General features: G+C 37.7%; 1 protein-coding gene across 1 annotated transcript; it reads left to right on the top strand.

The window, feature by feature from the left end:
* The first annotated feature begins 3473 nt into the window (after positions 1 to 3473).
* On the top strand, positions 3474 to 15746 carry LOC112057180 (beta-1,3-glucan-binding protein-like). The gene is made up of 8 exons (XM_052885847.1): positions 3474 to 3646; positions 7179 to 7403; positions 7911 to 8155; positions 9305 to 9435; positions 12090 to 12256; positions 13202 to 13426; positions 14075 to 14217; positions 15534 to 15746. The coding sequence occupies exons 1-8, from the start codon at positions 3520 to 3522 to the stop codon at positions 15714 to 15716; spliced, it is 1446 nt and encodes a 481-aa protein (XP_052741807.1). The 5' UTR covers positions 3474 to 3519; the 3' UTR covers positions 15717 to 15746.
* Positions 15747 to 20329: the final 4583 nt, after the last annotated feature.

Below are 20329 nucleotides of genomic sequence, written 5' to 3'. Positions count from 1 at the left end.
TAAACTCAGGAAGCTAATCTGTTAATCTTTCATGAGAGCAAGTATTATACAAACGGGCTAGATTTTTGTAAGCAAATTTTCACCCCGACTCAAAAAAGGCGTTAAGTATAAGTATTAAGTTTAGTCGCTATGTGAGTTTGTTTGTGGTACAAAAGCATTTACACATGGGAACTGATTTACGTGTGTCTTTTTATTCGAAAGACGGTTTTACAGCGATTGTTCTTAGATACAAATATGCTACAACATTGCAACAATGCGTTTATTATATCAGTAGGAATTTCCAGCCCTATGGCTTGTAGTTCTGACAATGTTGCCATGTCTATGCATTCTATATCGCAGATCAATGAACTAAAAAATTGCATCAGTAGCTAGTAAACCTGTTGATCGTACTACATATGTAGTTTATTTTCTGCATTTATATTTTAAATGTGAAAGTAAGTTTGTTCGTTTGTTATTATTTACGCCTTGTTTAATGTCACTGCTCATCATCATCATTAATATCAGCCTGTTTAACACATTAATTGCCACACCACGCGACGTCGCGTGAAGCGACCTTTAGAGATTTCACCGTATCTGCTGGCACACGAGCGGTGCGGGTGTCTGTAAATAATTGTGAAGTTGTGACGCATAAACAACTGAGCGGTGCCGCTCCGACGTCGCAACGAATTCACCCCTCCCCGCCTCGTCTCGGTGGTTGCAAGTCCGGTGCGGCGCCGGAGCGCATCGTGTGACATGCCACAGATATTTCATGTAAGTGTCCATTTACACGAGCAGCTGCAGCTGCTACCGCCGACTGCAGTCAGTCAGTCGACTGCCGTTGGCTGCCGCCAAGACGTCGCTGACTGCGGTCGTCGATAGAGTTGCCGCTTGTGAAAATGAACCCTAAGACGACGCAGCGACACTGCTCCGGCGCCGCACCGCCGCCGCAACGCATCGTGTGCCCTCGCTCTTACACTGTGATCTCTAACGCGACATCGAGTGGTGGTCCCTGACAATCTTGTAGAACATTTTGGCAATGGACGTGTTAAATGACCCTTAACAAGACCAGGGCTAATTGCTTACGGGAGAGGAGATATGGAGCTTAGATCCACCACGCTGCTTTGAGTGATAATGTTTGCTTTCATGATGACCACTGTCAGGTGTTAATGAGGAGTTTCACACCACTATGGTCCCAACTTTTGCTGAGGTTTTTAACTGGACATTTCTTAGAAGAAAGAAAAGCTCAATATTTCGTAACTCGACTCGGGATTCAAACCCAGAACCTCGTGATCTGCAGCCACATATACTATCCACTGGACCAACCTGACGATGAGTGAAACATGATGAAAATAAAAATGCATGAAATTGGTTGTCGTTCACAAGTTAAATATGGCTTGACCAACAATATATATATATTTTTTATTTCTTTACAAATTAGCCCTTGATTACAATCTCATCTGATGGTAAGTAATGAAGCAGTCTAAGATGGAAGCGGGTTAACTTGTTAGGAGGAGGATGAAAATCCACACCCCTTTTCGGTTTCTACATGACATCGTACCGGAACGCTAAATCGCTTGGCGGTACGTCTTTGTAGGGTGGTAACTAGCCACGACGAAGCCTCCCACGAGAAAAATATTATTATAGGTTTAGGAACTTTTAAAAATTGCTGACAATATTTTTGGCAATTGTCTGTCATGTTTGTTGGTTAAATTGGTCTGCTCTTGAGGAAAACTGTAAGTCGTTTGTCCATCAACTATAAAATTATCAACATTACCGTGTTTAGCGGCAACCGGTATTTCCAACGGCCATTGCTACGCGATAGCATAGACCTATTAAACTATCAGACACGACTGTTTAATATTCTGTTTGTCTCATATTGAGTTACTTTTCATGGTATTCCTTTTTTGTATTGTTTAGAATTTCTAGATTTTACTATGTTTGAAAGAAACAAAAAAAAAATACAATGCCTATATTACATAATTCATTCATACATCGTAAAAATAGGAGAAAAGTAATTTGTAAAAGTAGTTTGATAATGATACCTACTGAATATTATATCTCTGCAAACAATCAGGGAAGTACCCAAAATATCTGTTTCTATGAAATCAATTGCACAAAAAAAGAGGTTTTCGGAAATATTACTTACTAAGAATTCTGAAAACTCTCAAATGTGTAAATATTGTTAATAGGTAGAGATAATTTATATAAACGTAACTAGTTACGTATTCACTTGGGGGATTTTCCAAAGCGTAGACGTACCTACATATATTTAGACGATTTTTCTTGAACGATACTGGTTATGAATTAATAGATCCGGAATATCCCAAAACAAAATTTGTGTTTATCGAAACTGTTACGTCATAGTGGTTTAATGATGCGTATTAGTCTATTACGAATTATTCTGGTAAATCAAAAACAATCGGCATAACCGCAAAACAAAGTTAAAGATTAAAATTTAGGGGTTTCTAGCGAACGGTTATCACGAAGATAATCTATGATATTGTATATGCGATTGTTTGTGTAAGTGTGTATGGTTGTTCTTCCATAGCGCTGCGGCTACTGAAGCGATTTGGTTGAATTTTTGTATGGAAATAGATTTTACTTTACATTAACACAGACTACTTTATTCCGAAAAAAACGCAGGCGTCCGCTAGTATATGAATGTATCCAGTATCTGGTCCTAGGACATGATTCCTCATATTATCACAAACAGAAAATATTTAATAAACGACGCTTTGTACTATTTTTATTGAGGGTTCAGATATTTGGCAAGTATTAGCTCCTAAAGGCACCATGGTTTATAGTGACCTAATGTACTGACACGTACCTATGGTAGGAGAAACTTTCTGCTTAAATAAAATGCCGAAAGTCTAGCGATCACAGGCTTTTACATCGGATTACACAAAACGTGACAACCATCTAATTGTTTCATCAAGTACTAAATAAAAAAATCATTCGACACTCACAGAATTATTCAACGCTCACAAAAGAATCAAATCAATAAAATCTATTCAAATATAGAAATCCTGGTTACGTAACACTTAAATAAGTAATGAAAACCTCGTCTTTTATAATGAATTCCCTCAAACTATTGCATTATACAGGGTGCTCGTATTTCCCATAACTCTTGGGTTATAATTCTTTAAGGAAAATTAATTAAAAATGTCTAGGGAACATGTGTTCTGATTATAGGAATATTTTCGAAGTAAAAAATATTTCTTTTGTAAATATTTTTTGTATTGCGTCCCTTATATCGCATTCTTATATTATGACCTAGCCAAACTTATTGCACACACACCTACACACCTTGAAGATATAGGAAATACTCCAGAGCACCCTGTTAGTGTGCCAAAGAAGACACAGGTACAGACAGCCACTCGACGCGTGTAGAACGTCAGCTCTAAAACTTACATAACACTTCATTTTCCCAGATGCGCCAGCAGAGAGCTATCATAACACGGCCCAGACCTCTAACTTCAAGTCTGCAATTGATACACAACGTCAGTCTTCACCGAGACCTCGCCGGAGACGGACGGCGTAATGGAGAAAACATTTTTAATTCTCTCTACAATATGCAGTCTATGCCTTATAAAGGCTGGTGCATACACGGTGCCCCCGGCCAAGCTTGAAGCCATCTACCCCAAAGGACTACGAGTTACCGTAAAAGGTAAAATTTTTATGTTATTTCAAGTATTTTTATTACGCACTTCAAGGTCAAACTACTTCATATATTGTCTTTGTTGGGAAAATGTAACGTGTTTTGTTTTGATCGATGTTCTTTAATTAACTATATAATGCTTGCTTATAAAATATTTTTTATAATTATTTCATTACAAATAAATGTATTTATTACGAGTACTTCTTTGGTTCCGTGGAATCTGTTTTTGGCTGTGTTACATTGAGTTTTAATGAAGGTATACGAATAATTAATTCAAAAACCTTACTGATTTCTACGCGTTCGATATTGCAGGGGTCACCAAACAGGTTTTTCTTTTACTATCCTCAAAACATTCATATTAGTATTAAATTAAATAATAAAAGTTGTCATTGGAATAAATAAATATGAACATGATCAAAAGTAAAAACTAATGGAAAACGTATCCAAAACTTGGAAAGAGCTTCATGGGTAATTTTTTTAAAGAAAAAATACATTATCTAGTTAAAAAAATATAAAAAAATGCGTCACATAAAAATATTATAGCAAAAATTAGGTATACTTCAAATAACGTAATTGTATGTACCTAACTATCATCAGTATAAGAAGGTAATAAAGATTATCTTATTAATTAAATAGTTGGTCTATAATTGCAGTCAAGGACTAACTTGTAAAGAATACAAAAGGCTAGCAAACTGTCAGACTTCCTAAAATAAAGAATGTCAGGCTAGCCCTCTCGATCCATTACATCGTCTCAAGTTAACGCAAGAACAAGGAAAATAGGAAAGGATTTGTATTATCTAATGCACATTAGTTTTATTGATATTAATATATTGCTTGGGGAAATACTAACGACTTACATAATTATATATAACAACCAATTAATATTATTAATGATAATTAAAATACTAGTTTATTATTAATATAGTGAATACAACATTTATAAAAATATAAGTAATGTGCTGCAATAGTGCACTAACACTAAATCTAAAGCGTGCCTTTAGCCCACATTCGCACGAGCGCTTTTTTAACGCTCGTGCAAATGGGGGCTGAGCCGACGGTTTTGTTGCCTCGATGACATTCAAACAGTCGCACAATCAGCATAGTAGATGTCATTATTATCAACCCATATGTAAATATGGGTTGATAATCTCACTCACTCACTGCTGAGCTCGAGTCTCCTCTCAGAATGAGAGGGGTTAGGCCAAATAGTACACTAAGGAACTCATCAATGTTGTAGTAACCGACTAAGTAAATGTTTTTTAACACATTGCTTAAAGCTATGCATTGGCAGGTCCATCACAGACTTGGGGATCTTATTATAGAAGAGTACACCCAAACCTACAAAAGATTTTTTTTACAATTAGTTTGTTGAAAGACAAATTCGCTACTATTCGCTTAACACAGGTTGACGACATTCAAACGAAGTACATTGAACTATCATAATTTCAATAAATTATACTTTATTACTAATAAAAAAAAGTCCAAGCGCGAGAGCCTAACGCACCGAGGGTTCTGTACTTGAAAAATAAACTTTATGATTTTGATGCCTTTTATATAAGATTTTATTTTAAATTTAATTTTAGGCATCAAAATTAAAATGTGTGTGCGTAGGTTAATCTAAAAGTAAAATCAGAATCTATCATTTAAAAATCCAAGATTACAGTGTTTATAGGCGCCTAACCAAAATGTCATTTTCAATACACGCCAGGGCAAAGTAATTTTATAATGAGTGTGTGACAAGAGTGCGGCGTAACGCATTACGTTACGCCGCACTCTGGCTTCTCTTTCTCTCACGATTACGGCAGCAGGTATAAGTTATCACTTCTGCCGAGCGTCCCGAGACGAACACAATTTTTTTAAATAACATAATTATTATCATCTACATCCAAAACGAATTGTCCTTTCTGCTATCAAATTACTTATTATCTCTCAAATTGCTGTCCATCCCTACATATTCAATCTATAGTTACACAAACTATTCGGTCCATTGAGAAGACGGTGACGCTTTTGATGGGAGGGATGCCACTTTTACGTATTCACGTAAATCATAAGGCCGGGAACATTGAGCATAAGTGTTGTCAAGCGACGTCTCGGAGGCAGGCGACGGCGTCGCCAACTGCAGTCAGCTGCTGCCGAGACGTCGCCGACTGCAGTTGGCTGCGCTCGTCGGTAGAGTTGCCGCTCGTGTAAATGAACCCTAATTGTGATTCTTTTTAAACCGCTTAATTATTTCCAAACGAACCCTAAAATAAAACGGGTTATTAATATAAAAAATATTATAAATACTTCATCTTGCTCGGCTCAATGGTTCGCGTGATGATTGATAGGTTTTTTGCACCGCCCCGTGTTATTATTATACATACGGGTCTCTTCTTTATCACCAGTTCAACATATTATCAAAAATAAAAATGAGGTTTTTTTATCATTAACCCTTGACTACAATTTCACCTGATGATGCAGTCTAAGATGGAAGCGGGCTAACTTGTTAGGAGTAGGATGAAAATCCACAGCCCTTTCGGTTTCTACACGTCATCGTACCGGAACGCTAAATCGCTTGGCGGTACGTCTTTGCCGGTTACGTCATGATTTAATGGTGATAATTATTGTCAAAAACTTAAAATTAAAGTTACGAGGATTCGACTAAAAACTAAGTTACTTAAAAAAGATAAAAGACTAAGTTAATTAATTGCCTGTCTCAGGATTCCAACACAGAACTTCCACGATAAACATTGGGCAAATGAGGCACCATGAAATCAAGATAATAAAAATAATTGTATATTGGTAAAGAAAAACATATTCTCATCAATTCTTTGTATCACCCACGCCCAATATTCCAACTTAAATAACAAAACTTTTATCTTTTTCGAACATAATGAGAATATTTTTGTACCAAATTATTAAATAAATTATACCTAAAATCAAGACCCACTAAACCTGATTACTTCTTTTTCATTATATTTTATTAAAGGCTTAAAGAATTATTAAAAGGCTCCAATATAAGGAAAAAGCGTCTTGGATATTTTGTGTACTAAAATTATAACATTGAAGATGCGAGTATAATGTACGTAATCCTTTGATACATAGATTTATTAAAAGGAAAAGTAACTTTGATTATTATTTAAGTTTAAAATTACAAACTACAGCAAACATTTCCTAATAACTATATAAATCTTGCCCACGTGGAATGATGGCAAGAATAATGGCTGCATTTCCGCGTTGCATATTAGTCAGGCTGATCCTTTGTTCGAATAATGAGCCAGACATTCTGTCACCATATACATAATATGTTTTAATGATTGATAGATTTATATAGCAGGTTGTCGTAGCTGAAACCACGGAGGGTTTAGCTAGTAGATATTTAAGGCGCCGGACAATGCCATCAAATCGGTCTAGGACTAGCAAATTGGCTGTTGGATAATGCCAAACTCTCCTAGTTGAGAGAAGGAAAGAAGACTATTGGTTATGTTAAATATGACAGTATTCTTACTTGAATAGATATTGTAAAAATACGTACTCAATGAATTATATGGTCATTCCACAGATGATGGATTCTCACTTTTCGCCTTCCACGGCAACCTTAATCAGGAGATGGAAGGCTTGGAGGCTGGGCATTGGGCAAGAGACATTACTAAGGCCAAGAATGGTGTATGGACCTTCAGAGACAGAAACGCTGAATTGAAACTCGGGGACAAAATATACTTCTGGACTTATGTCATCAAGAATGGCCTGGGCTATAGGCAAGATAATGGAGAATGGACTGTTACTGGTAAGGATTGGTAGAATGATGTTCATAGCGTAGCAAAAGGGGGCGGAAAATGATAGGTAAACCTGTAGAGACACGAAATTTTGCTAAATACGAAGCAACCTAACTCCAAAGGCTTTTTGATTCCAGTTTAGCCTGTGATGCTGATTTAAACATGCTAGATTAAAAAAGAGGAGTTTAAACTCCTCTTTTTATAACTTCATTCTATGATGAATGAATGAAATATTAGAAATGAATATAATGAAACTTTAGTGGGCCATTAGGATGATTATGATCTTGTTAATATTTATACATCGAAATAAAGTCTACACACAATAATTTGCTGATGAAGAGTATGAAAGAAGATAACATATTCTGTCTTTTGCAAATTAGATTTGACTAACTTGTCCATCGATGGCTGCGATATTACACAATTCTGTTAGAAATATTGCAACTGGCTACAAAATTCACAGAAATAATCTGGCTTATTTTTGACAAATTATATCCATATTTTTTTATATCATTTTTCAGAGTTTGTCAATGAAGATGGAACACCAGTCGATCCAAATAACTTACCAGAACCTGAGGTAACATCAGCTCCAGGACCTAACCCACCACCATACAACCCTCCACCAGTCTGCCAGAAGTCAATAACCGAAGTCCAAGGACTCCGATCTGTATGCCAAGGTGCCCTCATCTTTACAGAGGACTTTAATAAACCAAATTTGGACAAGTTGAACCAATGGGATGCTGAAGTTATGCTCCCTAGAGGACCGGTATGTATGCTATTGATCGTTTATGTATGTTTAGAAATGGTTTCAGTTAATATGGAATTGGTTTGAATTTCATATTCATCATCTCCAAATCTACTCCATTCGCTTCTATTATTCCTATACTTATCATCTACTCCTTTTATATGAATATCCTCTTTCACTCCAACTACCTCTTCTTTGGCCTTCCTCTTCTCTTATGTCCTTCCAATTTAAACATTCTTCTGGTAATATAACTTTCTTCCCTTCGCATTATATTACAACTTGACGGATAGCAGCGCCACAGATCGTACCCTCATTTTGTGGTAGAGGAAACACCTCGAGCAGGACCCAGGACTTGTGACCTTGGGTGTAAGGTTTAAAGGATCCATTCAGAATACAATAACACTCACCTTTCCTACCCGACATGTGCTCCATGCCTACACTACACAATTTATGATCAATAATTACAATACAACATCGCACAAAATCATTGACGCGACTAGCAATGTGACGGTGTTCACGCCGCCTAACAAATAATAGAACTCATCATCTCAAACTCATAACAATATGTCCATACTAAGCTGAACTTTTACTACCGAAACTTTGCCATCATTAGCGTCAATTTCAGACTTCCTCTTCTTATTTTATCCATTCTTGTCACACCACACATCCAAACAGTAGAACAGTAAGTACTTATAGTGACTAATACATACATAAATAAGTCCTAGAAACCGGAAACAAAATGTTTATTCATGACTTTCTGCTCAAACATCGAGGTGAAATTGAAGTCTATGGCTTGAATGGAAGATCATGATTCGTTACGTTCTTATTTTGTCCGACTGTACTCATAAACAAAGTGTGAGCAGTATGATCATGAATAGATTTTTTATAACTAGGCCTAATTACTATAACGTGACGCCCTCCGTGGTCCAATGGTATGCGCAGCGGATTTACAAGATGGTGGTCCTGGGTTCGATCCCCGGCTGGACAGATTGAGGTTCTGGCACTCTACCTGCAAAGAGGTATCGCCAAGCGATTAATCGTTCAATAGACCAACGATGAGTGCCACATAGTACGGTTGTAAATACGACCAATAGCGACCAACTGGCCACGACCGGGCAAAATGTGTTAAGATGTTAATGTAAACTTTTCATTATTTTGTTTCTATTACAGGATTACCCTTTCAACGCGTACGTAAAAGATGCGGTCACAGTGGAGAACGGTGAGCTGAAGATCAAGCCAACGTTGACAGAGTCACGGTTTGGTGACGCGTATATTGACGGTGAATGGGACTTGACCAGTTCGTAAGTACCTTTTGTTATTTACTACTGCGTCATGCACGGTTTCACTTGCTTGTAATTTAACATTGCGGCTTCTATTAGGTTCCTTTATCCACAAAATCGCGGCGGTTTAGCTGTAGTGCGGCCTAGGCGTTAGACCTTGTCCAGAAGGGGCGAATTCGTCGCGAATCGTATCGCGCGAATTCATACGCGCGTTGTCGAAGTACTAGACATCAATACATCGTACCTAGTCAAGAGCATCTTTATTTCCACTATGCCAGACTTTCGACTCGCGCGTGATTCGCGCGTATTGCGCACGAGTCGCGATACTAGGGACGCCTGGTTGCGACCAGTTAACGCGCGAACTCTAGAACGAGTGCCCGTTCAACTCCATGTTTCATACTGAATTCCTCCCCAAATGCCCGCGCGTAATACGCGCCTTTTGGACCCTACCGTCGCGCGTGATACGCGCGAGAGAATCGCGGCGAATTTGCCCTTTCTGGATAAGGTCTTAGACGTAACTTTGAATGTAAGATAGAAGTAAGTTTAGTGTTATTTAAAACTGACGGTTTATCGCGTGCTACAGATGTGCAGTTTTAACGTGTTAAAACCGTTTTATCGAAATTTCAATCAAAATCATTAGAGACACTGTACAATTAAAACTGACGGTCCATATTCACACGTACGATTCGACTGTTCAGTTAATACTGAACGTCTGTAGCGCGTGGGTTGTTGTTTGTATGCTTATTCTTCTAAACTACGCAACGATTTTTAAATAAGTTTTCAAAGTCAAAGTTAATCAATTTCAATTGCATATCTAATTGGGCTTGCTTTGCATGCATTTTCTATAAATAGATCATCATCTTTATCATAGTCCATCCATTAATGTTGATGGATAGTCGAAACGTCAGGTTAAAAATTTAGTAACAAATAGAGTGATTGCAGAGGTGAAGGCTTTTACCTATAAGATTGATTTTCACGCAACCGAAGTCGAGGGTAACCGCTAGTACACAACATAAAACATCTTTTAATCAATTTCATATTTTTTTGCAGTAATATTTATCAAAATTACCCAAACGAAAATATAAAACAACAAAAAATAAAACTGGTTTTGTTAGGAGATTTTAATTTAAAACTATTAATTTATGGAACAAGTTTTAAAGTTGCAATAAATTGGTTGTTATAATTGCTGGACAATTTGAATAAATATGATGATATTATAAAAAAGTAACCGGACAAGTGTGAGTGGTACTCACCACCGACGGTTCCAAAAAAATCATAAATCGAAAAGTAATCATAAAAATAATAATCAATAGCTCATTAGCGATAAGAGCCGTGACAGCCCATATGGATATGACTTTTGCCTCCGATTCCGGAGGGTGTGGGTTCGTATCCGGTCCGGAGCATGCACCTCCAACTTTTCAGTTGTGTGCATTTTTAAAAATTAAATATCACGTGTCTCAAACGGTGAAGGAAAAACATCGTGAAGAAACCTGTATACCAGAGAATAATCAATAGCTCATTAGCGATAAGGCCGCCAATTGTACATTAGTTTTTAAGTTAATTTCTTGCCTGTAATTATTATTTTTGGTGTACAATAAAGTATATTTCATTCATTCATTCATTCAATAATTTATGTAAGCTTGTGCCGATGAACCCTTTTCAAACTCAACTCAGGACCGCCCTTCCTTTCATACAAACTCTGTCTTTTTGGGATTTAATTACAAATCTACTCGTATTAGCCCAGGATATGTGGAACATTTTTACATTATTGATTACTATCAAGCTAATTTTCTGTGATTAGCATCATCTTGATGAGACGCTCAACTTTTTTATTTACGAAAATTCTTGATTCTGGTAGCTAACTGGGTTACCAGGTATTAAAAAATTCTGATCGTCGGAACTAGATAATGTATACTACTAAATTTGTAGGACACTGTGGCTGTTTAGTTTTATAACTATTATTTAAGCTGCAGTAAAAAGTACATCTGGTTAACAACTTTTGGTAAACTACCCTCCTCCCAACTTTTTACCTTTGCTTAATAATTAATAGTTATACAACTTAACAGCCACAATGTCCTAAAAATTAAAAAAAATACTTACCATAGTTCTAGGTTAAAGACAAATTATGAATTGAATTCATTTAAGAGTGTCGAAATATAAGACGTACCTACAGGCGAAGCATACCTTTTGAGCCACGGAACCCTAAAAACGAAATTTACAAAATGGCTGCAATAAAACTTTATGGTCATTAGTGTGACGAAACAGGTTTCAATAATATTAACTGGTTTGTTAAGACATTAGGCTATTGAACTAGGCTAGATGCTTGGATTGAAAGGGTCGAAATAATATTGATGGGTTTGTATTTTATGATTTTACTAGCTGATCCGACAAATGTTTGTTAGTTTGTTACGAAAAGGCTCCGTAACTACTCGACTGTTTTCAAAAATTTTTTCACCAATTGAAAGCTACATTAACAGCGAGCTTCACATAATTAGTCCCCGAAATCGCACGTGAAGTAAGAAGTCATGGTACAGTGGAATTCATAGACATTGTAGGGGTACCCCCAGGGGATTATTCAGCCACTTAGTGACGAATTTTTTTGTTTGAGATTTTGACACTCAGTGTCTCTATAAATTCCACTGTTAGTACTGTATGTTCCGTGTGGTCCATTCCAGGTGCACAGGCCAGGTGGGCACCCAGGAATGCCACCAGGTGGCTTCGGGCGCCAACATCCTTCCACCAGTTACCAGCGGCAAGGTGACCACTCGCAACCGCTTCAGTTTCAAGTACGGAAGGATTGATGTGAAGGCAAAGCTGCCTGCTGGGAACTGGTTGATGCCAGGTAAGCTGGAACCTTGAGTTTTAGCTGGGAGATGCCTTTTCCCAGGGATGCCACAGATATTATCTCAGCAAATGCTGCAGTACCGTTTTTCACGGCCTCCGTGGCGCAGTGGTATGCGCGGTGGATTTACAAAACGGAGGTCCTGGGTTCGATCCCCGGCTGGGCAGATTGAGATTTTCTTAATTTGTCCAGGTCTGGCTGGTGGGAGGCTTTGGCCGTGGCTAGTTACCACCCTACCGGCAAAGACGTACCGCCAAGCGATTTAGCGTTCCGGTACGATGCCGTGTAGAAACCGAAAGGGGTGTGGATTTTTATCCTTCTCCTAACAAGTTAGCCCGCTTCCATCTTAGACTGCATCATCACTTAACATCAGGTGAGATTGTAGTCAAGGGCTAACTTGTAAAGAATAAAAAAAAAAAAGTAACTCTTGCAAATATTGTAAAATATTTGGGACAATACACATCTATCTAACCCCAAATTATGCATAGCCTGCGTCAAGGCTGCTGAGTCTCCTCTTATGAGAGGGGTTAGGTCTTAGTCCACCACGCTGGCCGAATGGGGATTGGCAGACTTCACACACGCAGAATCAAGAAAATTCTCTGGTATGCAGGTTTCCTCACGATGTTTTTCCTTCCCCGTTTGAGACACGTGATATTTAATTTTCCGAGGGAGAGGGCTGGTTGCTGATCCATAAAATCTAGCTAGGACAGCCAGTTCCTGAACTTCGGAAAATTGTAATACCTTTTTGTATGACAAATAAACAATTTTATAAAAAAAAAAAATCGTAAAATGCACACAACTAAAAGTTTCATACCCCGGATAGGATTCGAACCTACACCTGCCCACACCCTCCGGAATCGGAGGCAGAGGTCATATCCACTAGGCTATCGTATCGGCGGCTATTTAGACTATAATGATGTAATATATAAAACCTTTAAATTCTAGAAATCAACCTCGAGCCACGCGACAACGTGTACGGCAAACAGCGCTACGAATCCGGCCTCATCCGTGTGGCGTTCGCGCGCGGAAACCCACCATTCGCTAAACGGCTGTACGGCGGGCCCGTGCTCACGGACGCCGAGCCTTACCGCAGCTTCCTGCTCAAAGAGCATCACGGCATCGACAACTGGAGCAAGGATTTCCATAACTACAGCTTGATTTGGAGACCAAGTAAGTCTATTGTGTATTTAAAAAAAAAATCAAACGTGGTTATCTATACTTCTATACTAATATTATAAAGCTGAAGAGTTTGTTTGTTTGAACGCGCTTATCTCAGGACCTAATGGTCCTACTGGTACTAGTGTTAGATAGCCCATTTATAGAGGAAGGTTATAGGCTATATTTTATCCCTGTATTCCTACGGGTACCGGAACGACACGGGTGAAACCGTACGGCGTCTACTAGTCATAATTATTTTTCTTTGACCAACATTTTAAGAAGATTTCAGTTCGATTGTGTTTTTATATAGTATCGTGTGCAAAAATTTGAGAAAACACAGTTGTTTTTGAATCATATATAGACAATTTAATTAATCATTATCAATTAATTATTTCACGGGAGGGGCCAGGGTTTCCACTTTTTTTTTATTCTTTACAAGTTGGCCCTTGACTACAATCTCACCAGATGGTAAGTGCTGATGCAATCTAAGATGCGAAGCTGGTGTAATGCAATATGCTGAGCTATAAAACATTATTCTAGATTATGCCAAATATTTACTAGAAATAATCATGGCATATCTAATGTAGTAATAAAGATATTTCATTCCTTTCTGTACATTCATATGTTCCCGTATTAATAATCACAAAACAAACCTTACAGACGGCATCCAGCTGCTCGTAGATGGGGTGCACTATGGCGACGTGAACCCCGGGGAAGGGTTCTACTACACCGCCAAACAGCAAGCGGTGCCGCACGCTTCCATGTGGCTTAAGGGGTCCATCATGGCGCCGTTGGACCAAATGGTGAGTTTCAATGGATTAAGAGCGCGGACACACGAGCGGTGCGGCGACGCAACGTTGTTATTTCCTTTTTTTCCTGACTGTGTAAGTGCCGTAGGCTCCATAAGGGACCTCAGGTTTTAGGCGAGCGTAGAAGCATCGCCTGATGGGACTCAAAGGTAGAAGCAGAGTAGATGGACTGAACGACTCTAAGGGCGTCTCCTTTGAGACTCGGACCTCGGCTGAGAGCTGTTCGGGAAGGTTGTTTTGGCCTGAGTGTATCATCCGGGCGCCCCCGAGATCGTGAGTTAAAAAGCCCACGTCTGGGTGACGTCAAAAATTGGGTTGTTATGTCACAGCGGCGCCGTAGCAGCGTTCGCAGTCTGTTGATAATGTAATGTTGTGACGCATAAACAACTGAGCGGTGCCGCTCCGACGTCGCAACGCATTCACCCCTTACCGCCTCGTCTCGGTGGTTGCAAGTCCGGCACGGCGTCGGAGCACATCGTGTGACATGCCACAGATATTTCTATGTAAGACGACGCAGCGACACCGCACCGCCGCCGCAACGCACCGTGTGTCCCTGTTCTAAGAGAGTGAGTATACCAGACTTTTGTCATTTTAAAACAGCTGAAAGTTTGTCAATCAAAAATCATACACTAAATGCCAGTGAACCGGAGACTCAGCTCATGCTCCTGCCATAAGTAAGTGCGGTAGCCAATTATGGAATTTGGACCCTGGTAGCTTTGTGAGGTAGTATATTTTAAGGATCCAGACCCTCAACCGTCTAAGTGTACAGTGTAATTTCTTTATGTTTTCCTCGATATTATCCCCGTCTACCTATGGGAACGGGAATCACGCGGGTAAAACCGCGCGGTGTCATATATATATATATATATACAATAATTATAAGAAATACACACCATCTAATTGTTCACCCAGTGGCAAGGTACACAATACGCTGGTGCTATCTGGATGGCAAGGCTTAACTTTTGGGCCGAATTAGCGCCAGCTCATGGGTCACATGACGCATGTATCAATTTTTCAGACATAGCATTGAATATTTTTTTAATTTTAAAATTAATTTTATTCTTAACTAGCGGACGTCCGCGACGTTATCCGAAAAATCCATCGTTCCCGCGAACCATGGATTTTTCGGGATGAAAAGTATCCTATCCAGAGAGAGAAAATCTATTTTCATTCCAAATTTCAACCAAATCGCTTCAGTAGCCGCAGCGTAAAAGAGGAACAAACATACTTACACACTTACACACAAACTTTCGCCTTTATAATATTAGTGTGATTAAAAATTCTAAAAATTATATATTTTGTTTGCACAGTTCTACATATCTCTCGGAGTTCGTGCGGGCGGCATCAACGACTTCGCTGACAATCCCGACAAGCCGTGGACGAATGGAGCCAGCAAGGCGGTGTACCGCTTCTACCAGCACCAGGACTCCTGGTACCGGACCTGGACCTCGCCGGAGCTGGTCGTGGACTCGGTCAACGTTTACGCTTTGTAATTTTAGATGTGCAATAAAACTTTAATGGAACTGCGTATTTTATTCTGAAGCACTTTTCTTTTTGGTATTTAATTGTTGTTTGATTTACTTTACCTAGGATTTTTTTTCTCACATTTATTTATTTGTCATTTGTTTTTTTTTAATTTTGAACACTGTTAATAAAATACATAAATTTAAAAAAAGCAGCCCTCAACATTTGTGTGCCCATGCAACCGGTGGTCAGGGATCCAGAATGAGCAACCTCCTCACAATACGCGCCGTTTCAAATTTTCAAGAATCACTCGCCTTCTCTATCCGAACCTTGATCCACCAGTTAAGCGAAAGCGTCATATGGTACTGGTCAAAGCTTTTTGCTATAAGACCATTGACTGAAACGACTATCGGAACAGTGATAGTTGACTTAACATTCCACATGGCGGTAATCTCTTGAGAAAGGTCCTAGTATTTTGATACTTTTCCTTTTCAGCTTTAACCAGATTACTTTCATGTGGAACCAGTGGCGTAGCTTGCCTTTGAGAGGCCCGGTATTAAAATTATTTGGGGGCTCAATATACGAGCGGCAAATCCCGAAAATCTCTTTATCAGTTTTTTTCTCTGAGAAGCAAAAGTTTAAGAGAAATTGTAGATTAAATTTTACTTATTTTAGGTCATTAGGGGGCCCCTATAGTCTGGGGGTCCTAAATCAATTTATACAGCTGATACGGCAGTAGCTAGGCTCCTGTGTGGAACTGTAATAGCGACAAATATTGCACGGCGCACTGACCGATTGATTACCTCCCTATATCTAGGAATTTATCATTATCAGCCTATTTTAACGGCCCGGTAGAGTGCCAGGCCTCCATTTCTTATAGGAGAAGGGATATATTGGCTTAGTGTTGGCGGGCTTATGTTAAATTCATTAAATGACCAGTATCCGATGTTATTGTTAATTATAATGACCAGCTGGCCTATTCACTATTCTGGTCTATAATATCAACCTATTAAAATAATCATTAAATCAATTGACAAAATGTCATTTACCCATTGTGTGATATCCACCAGTAAGCACCAGATGACATTTTTACATAGAATCTCAATTTCGCATATGTCAAGTAGTATACGTCAAAGATAGTTAATAAGCCTGCAGGACCGACAGCTTAACCTGCTCTCCGAACGGGCTTAGAATTTAAACGGAAATTTGTTTAGAAGAAAGAAAAACACTATAAAATCTCATAGCCCGACCCAGGATTCGAACCCAGGACCTCAGGGCGTCTTAAGGTAGATTTTACGGACGTTACCATTTACCACAACCTACAAACTATAACCGTACTAAGTTCAATGCTCAGACATGATTCTTTGTTTCTACTCTTTATACCTCTGTTACTACTTTAGCACACTACTTATTTTCGATTGCGTCATCACTTAACATCAAATGAAATCGCAGTCGTGCGCTTACTTTCCTCATCTGGGAATTCCCATATGTTGCACTAGTACCATCAATAATTTTAACGGCATTAACAGTTAAAACATCTATTCTGTTCTTGTGTTATAGGGAACGTTCATCCTTTACGCTTAAATCACCAATTACTTTACATAATGTTCGGCTAGGTTATTACATCCCTAGAATTACTATGCTATTGTTTTCGTCCTAGGGTATTACCATACATTGTACTAGTGCCATCAATAATTTGCAATGCATAATTTTAACGGCATTAACAGTTAAAACATCTATTTCTGTTCTTGTGTTATAGGGAACGTTTATCCTTTACGCTAGAATCACCAATTACTTTATATAATGTTCGGCTAGGTCATTATATCCCTAGAATTACTATCTTTTTGTTTACGTTCTAAGGAATCACCATAGGTACAATGCACTAGTGCCATCAATAATTTGCATTGCATAATTTCAACGGCATTAACAGTTATAACAGTTTAACGGCATTAACAGTCCAAATCCAAAGGCAAATTCATTCAATTATTTTTTGCGTGAAAAAGTAACAAACATCCATACATCCATACTACTTGATTCCTATCCATATGATTATTTGCATACTATCAATTTAATAGAATCATCATCATCATCACTATCATCATTATCAGCCGATAGACGTCCACAGATGGACATAGGCCTCTTGCATAGACTTCCAAGTACAACGGTCTCAAGCCGCCAGCATCCAGCGGCTCCCTGCAACCCGCTTGATATCCTCGGTCCACCTTGTGGGGGGTCGACCGTTGAACAACACTGCGCTTTCCCGTGCGGGGTGTCCATTCCGCAACCTAGAATAATTTGCTGTAATAAACAATTCTGGCAAATAAATTATATGAATTTCCTTCAATCAATAATATAACTATTGAATAGTGAAGAATATATATACTTATATAAAATTCAAGGTCAAAGCGGTCATTTTCACACAAAGAACCGATTCAATCACTAAAAACGGTTTCTCAGCAAACAATTCGCTCGCCTACAAAACCGGTTACGTAGTCGACTGCGGTCATGACCGGAGTTATCGGTAATGAAATAGGTACTTCGATCAAAATACGGCTCCAATCATCTGGATGTTTTGACCTTAGTGAGGGCAAGTAATCATACGATTGTAAGTAACAGTGACCTTGATTGTGAACAACTATATAATTTCTTTGCAACGACATTGCGACATTGATGATAAGTAATTTTGTTAACTATAATAATGTTTGATTGTTTGTTTGTTTGCGAAACTCCGAAACTACTGAACCGATTTGAAAAACTCTTTCACTTTTGGGAAGCTACATTATAAAACAAAATGAAATAAAATTCAGTTATTTCAGGCATACACCCATATTAAGAAAAATACAAAAACAAAAATCAAAAATAAAATTAAAAAGTCAAAATAATATAGATAAAATGTCAGAATAATATGAAATGTCAGTAAAAAGCAGTATGGTCATTATTAATAAAGTCCGTCAGGTTACCTTACAATTTCCGTATCGGCATGGGCACTGTGATATGTCTGTCATAGCAGTGACGGACATAATCCTTATGTATGTTATATTATTATCCTCGAGTGAGACATACCTACTTACTTTTGCATACACATTAAGCAAACGCATATTTGGGTACTTTAGTACATATAGTACTTACTAGTATGGTTATGGTTTCACCTAAAATTTAGAAAGTGTAGCGTTACAATATAATTATAATGGAGAATCGTTCTTAAAAATACAATAGTTCAGAAAACAACTACAAAAGTATAAAACCTACATAAACGGGAAAATGTTTTTGCATGCCACATTTAAATGATTACAATATTATTATTAACAATAATGTTTATAAACATAACAATTTATTATATAACAGCTACGAGTAATATGAATAATTCGATCCAATCGTCAAAATAAAGGCACCTTATTTCTCAGAACAATTATACTGCGATAGCTGTTAGTCCAAGAGACGAACGTAACAAACCGCATTTATTTATTATTGTATCTATTGGACAAGCTAGACTTTGCGATCGATGGAGACGATGGTAGCAGGATTTTACGTTCTTGATGTCTTTTTCGAGTATACCCTTTTATTACGTCCTTCGTCCATTTTCCTCTATCTGTCCCCATTATAATGTCACTTTTCCTATTTTCTGTACTACATGGCTTATCTTTATGAGGTTATCTGCGGGTCCCATAGTTTTATGTTCAAGATGCTTCTTTCTATTTTGCGTTGGCAGACAAGGAGCGAATAAGCAGTAGTAGTTTGTAGTAAATAAGTATTGGTTTCATAAACTACCTAGGTACTACAAAAACGAGTTCATTGGATAAGTAATAAGTTCTTTCAAATACCAATCTTTAGACAGAAATTTAAAATTTAAAATATCATTATCATGATTAGTTTACGATTATGACGTTAAAGATTGAATTTTAATGGTGCATAATCAACATAATTTTATATTGGAATAACTAAATTATATAAATTAATAGAATATAATTTATATGCAGATTGGTATTTGGAGGCCAACGTCCACGTAATTACCGCCCAATTTCAGACTTCTATGAAGTCGTAAGAAAAAGTTATCCGCCAGAAATATTAGTAGAAAAAAGCGCAAAAATTCGGAGTGGCTGATCAGATCTTCATTAGCTATGTACCATTTTGATTATGTCATCTTTCTAACAACACGAATCACATCAATTTTTTAAATAAAACAAAATCAGTCCATTAGTTTTTAGTGATGTGCACAAAGTTACAATACGTACAAACAAAATTTAATTTACCTTCTCCAATCCAGATTCGTAATGAGTCTATAGAGTAGGCAATAGATTTTTGTATTATAAGAAGCGTATACAACAAATTAGCTCAAAACCTACGATGCTACAAACATATTACGTCAAATTAAAAGCCTCATTTTTAAGTCGGGGGTAAGCATAAAAAAATACTTAATTATTTTAATGTAATTTAATTTAATTATAGTCCATTTAAGTCTTACTTTTATTATGTATTTAACTAATTTCTAAGTACAATGAAAGGAGATGGTCCATTTCAGGCCACTCTTGTACCCTGTATCATTAAAATTTAAAAAATACAAGGATTTTATTAAAATTTATTAAAATGAATAAATGTAACTAAATAAAAAGAAATAAATAAAATTAAAATCCAAGATTTAGAG

The sequence above is a fragment of the Bicyclus anynana genome, chromosome 15, assembly GCF_947172395.1.
Source record: "Bicyclus anynana chromosome 15, ilBicAnyn1.1, whole genome shotgun sequence".
NCBI lineage: Eukaryota > Metazoa > Arthropoda > Insecta > Lepidoptera > Nymphalidae > Bicyclus > Bicyclus anynana.
Note: the sequence above shows the minus strand (reverse complement) of the source record. Positions and strands in the feature narration are given on the sequence as shown.

Coding starts and splice junctions, on each gene's coding strand:
- LOC112057180 (XM_052885847.1), top strand. CDS start 3,520: ATGGAGAAAACATTTTTAATTCTCTCTACAATATGCAGTCTATGCCTT. Junction 8,156..9,304: donor TTATGCTCCCTAGAGGACCG/GTATGTATGCTA, acceptor TTTCTATTACAG/GATTACCCTTTCAACGCGTA. Junction 9,436..12,089: donor GAATGGGACTTGACCAGTTC/GTAAGTACCTTT, acceptor GGTCCATTCCAG/GTGCACAGGCCAGGTGGGCA.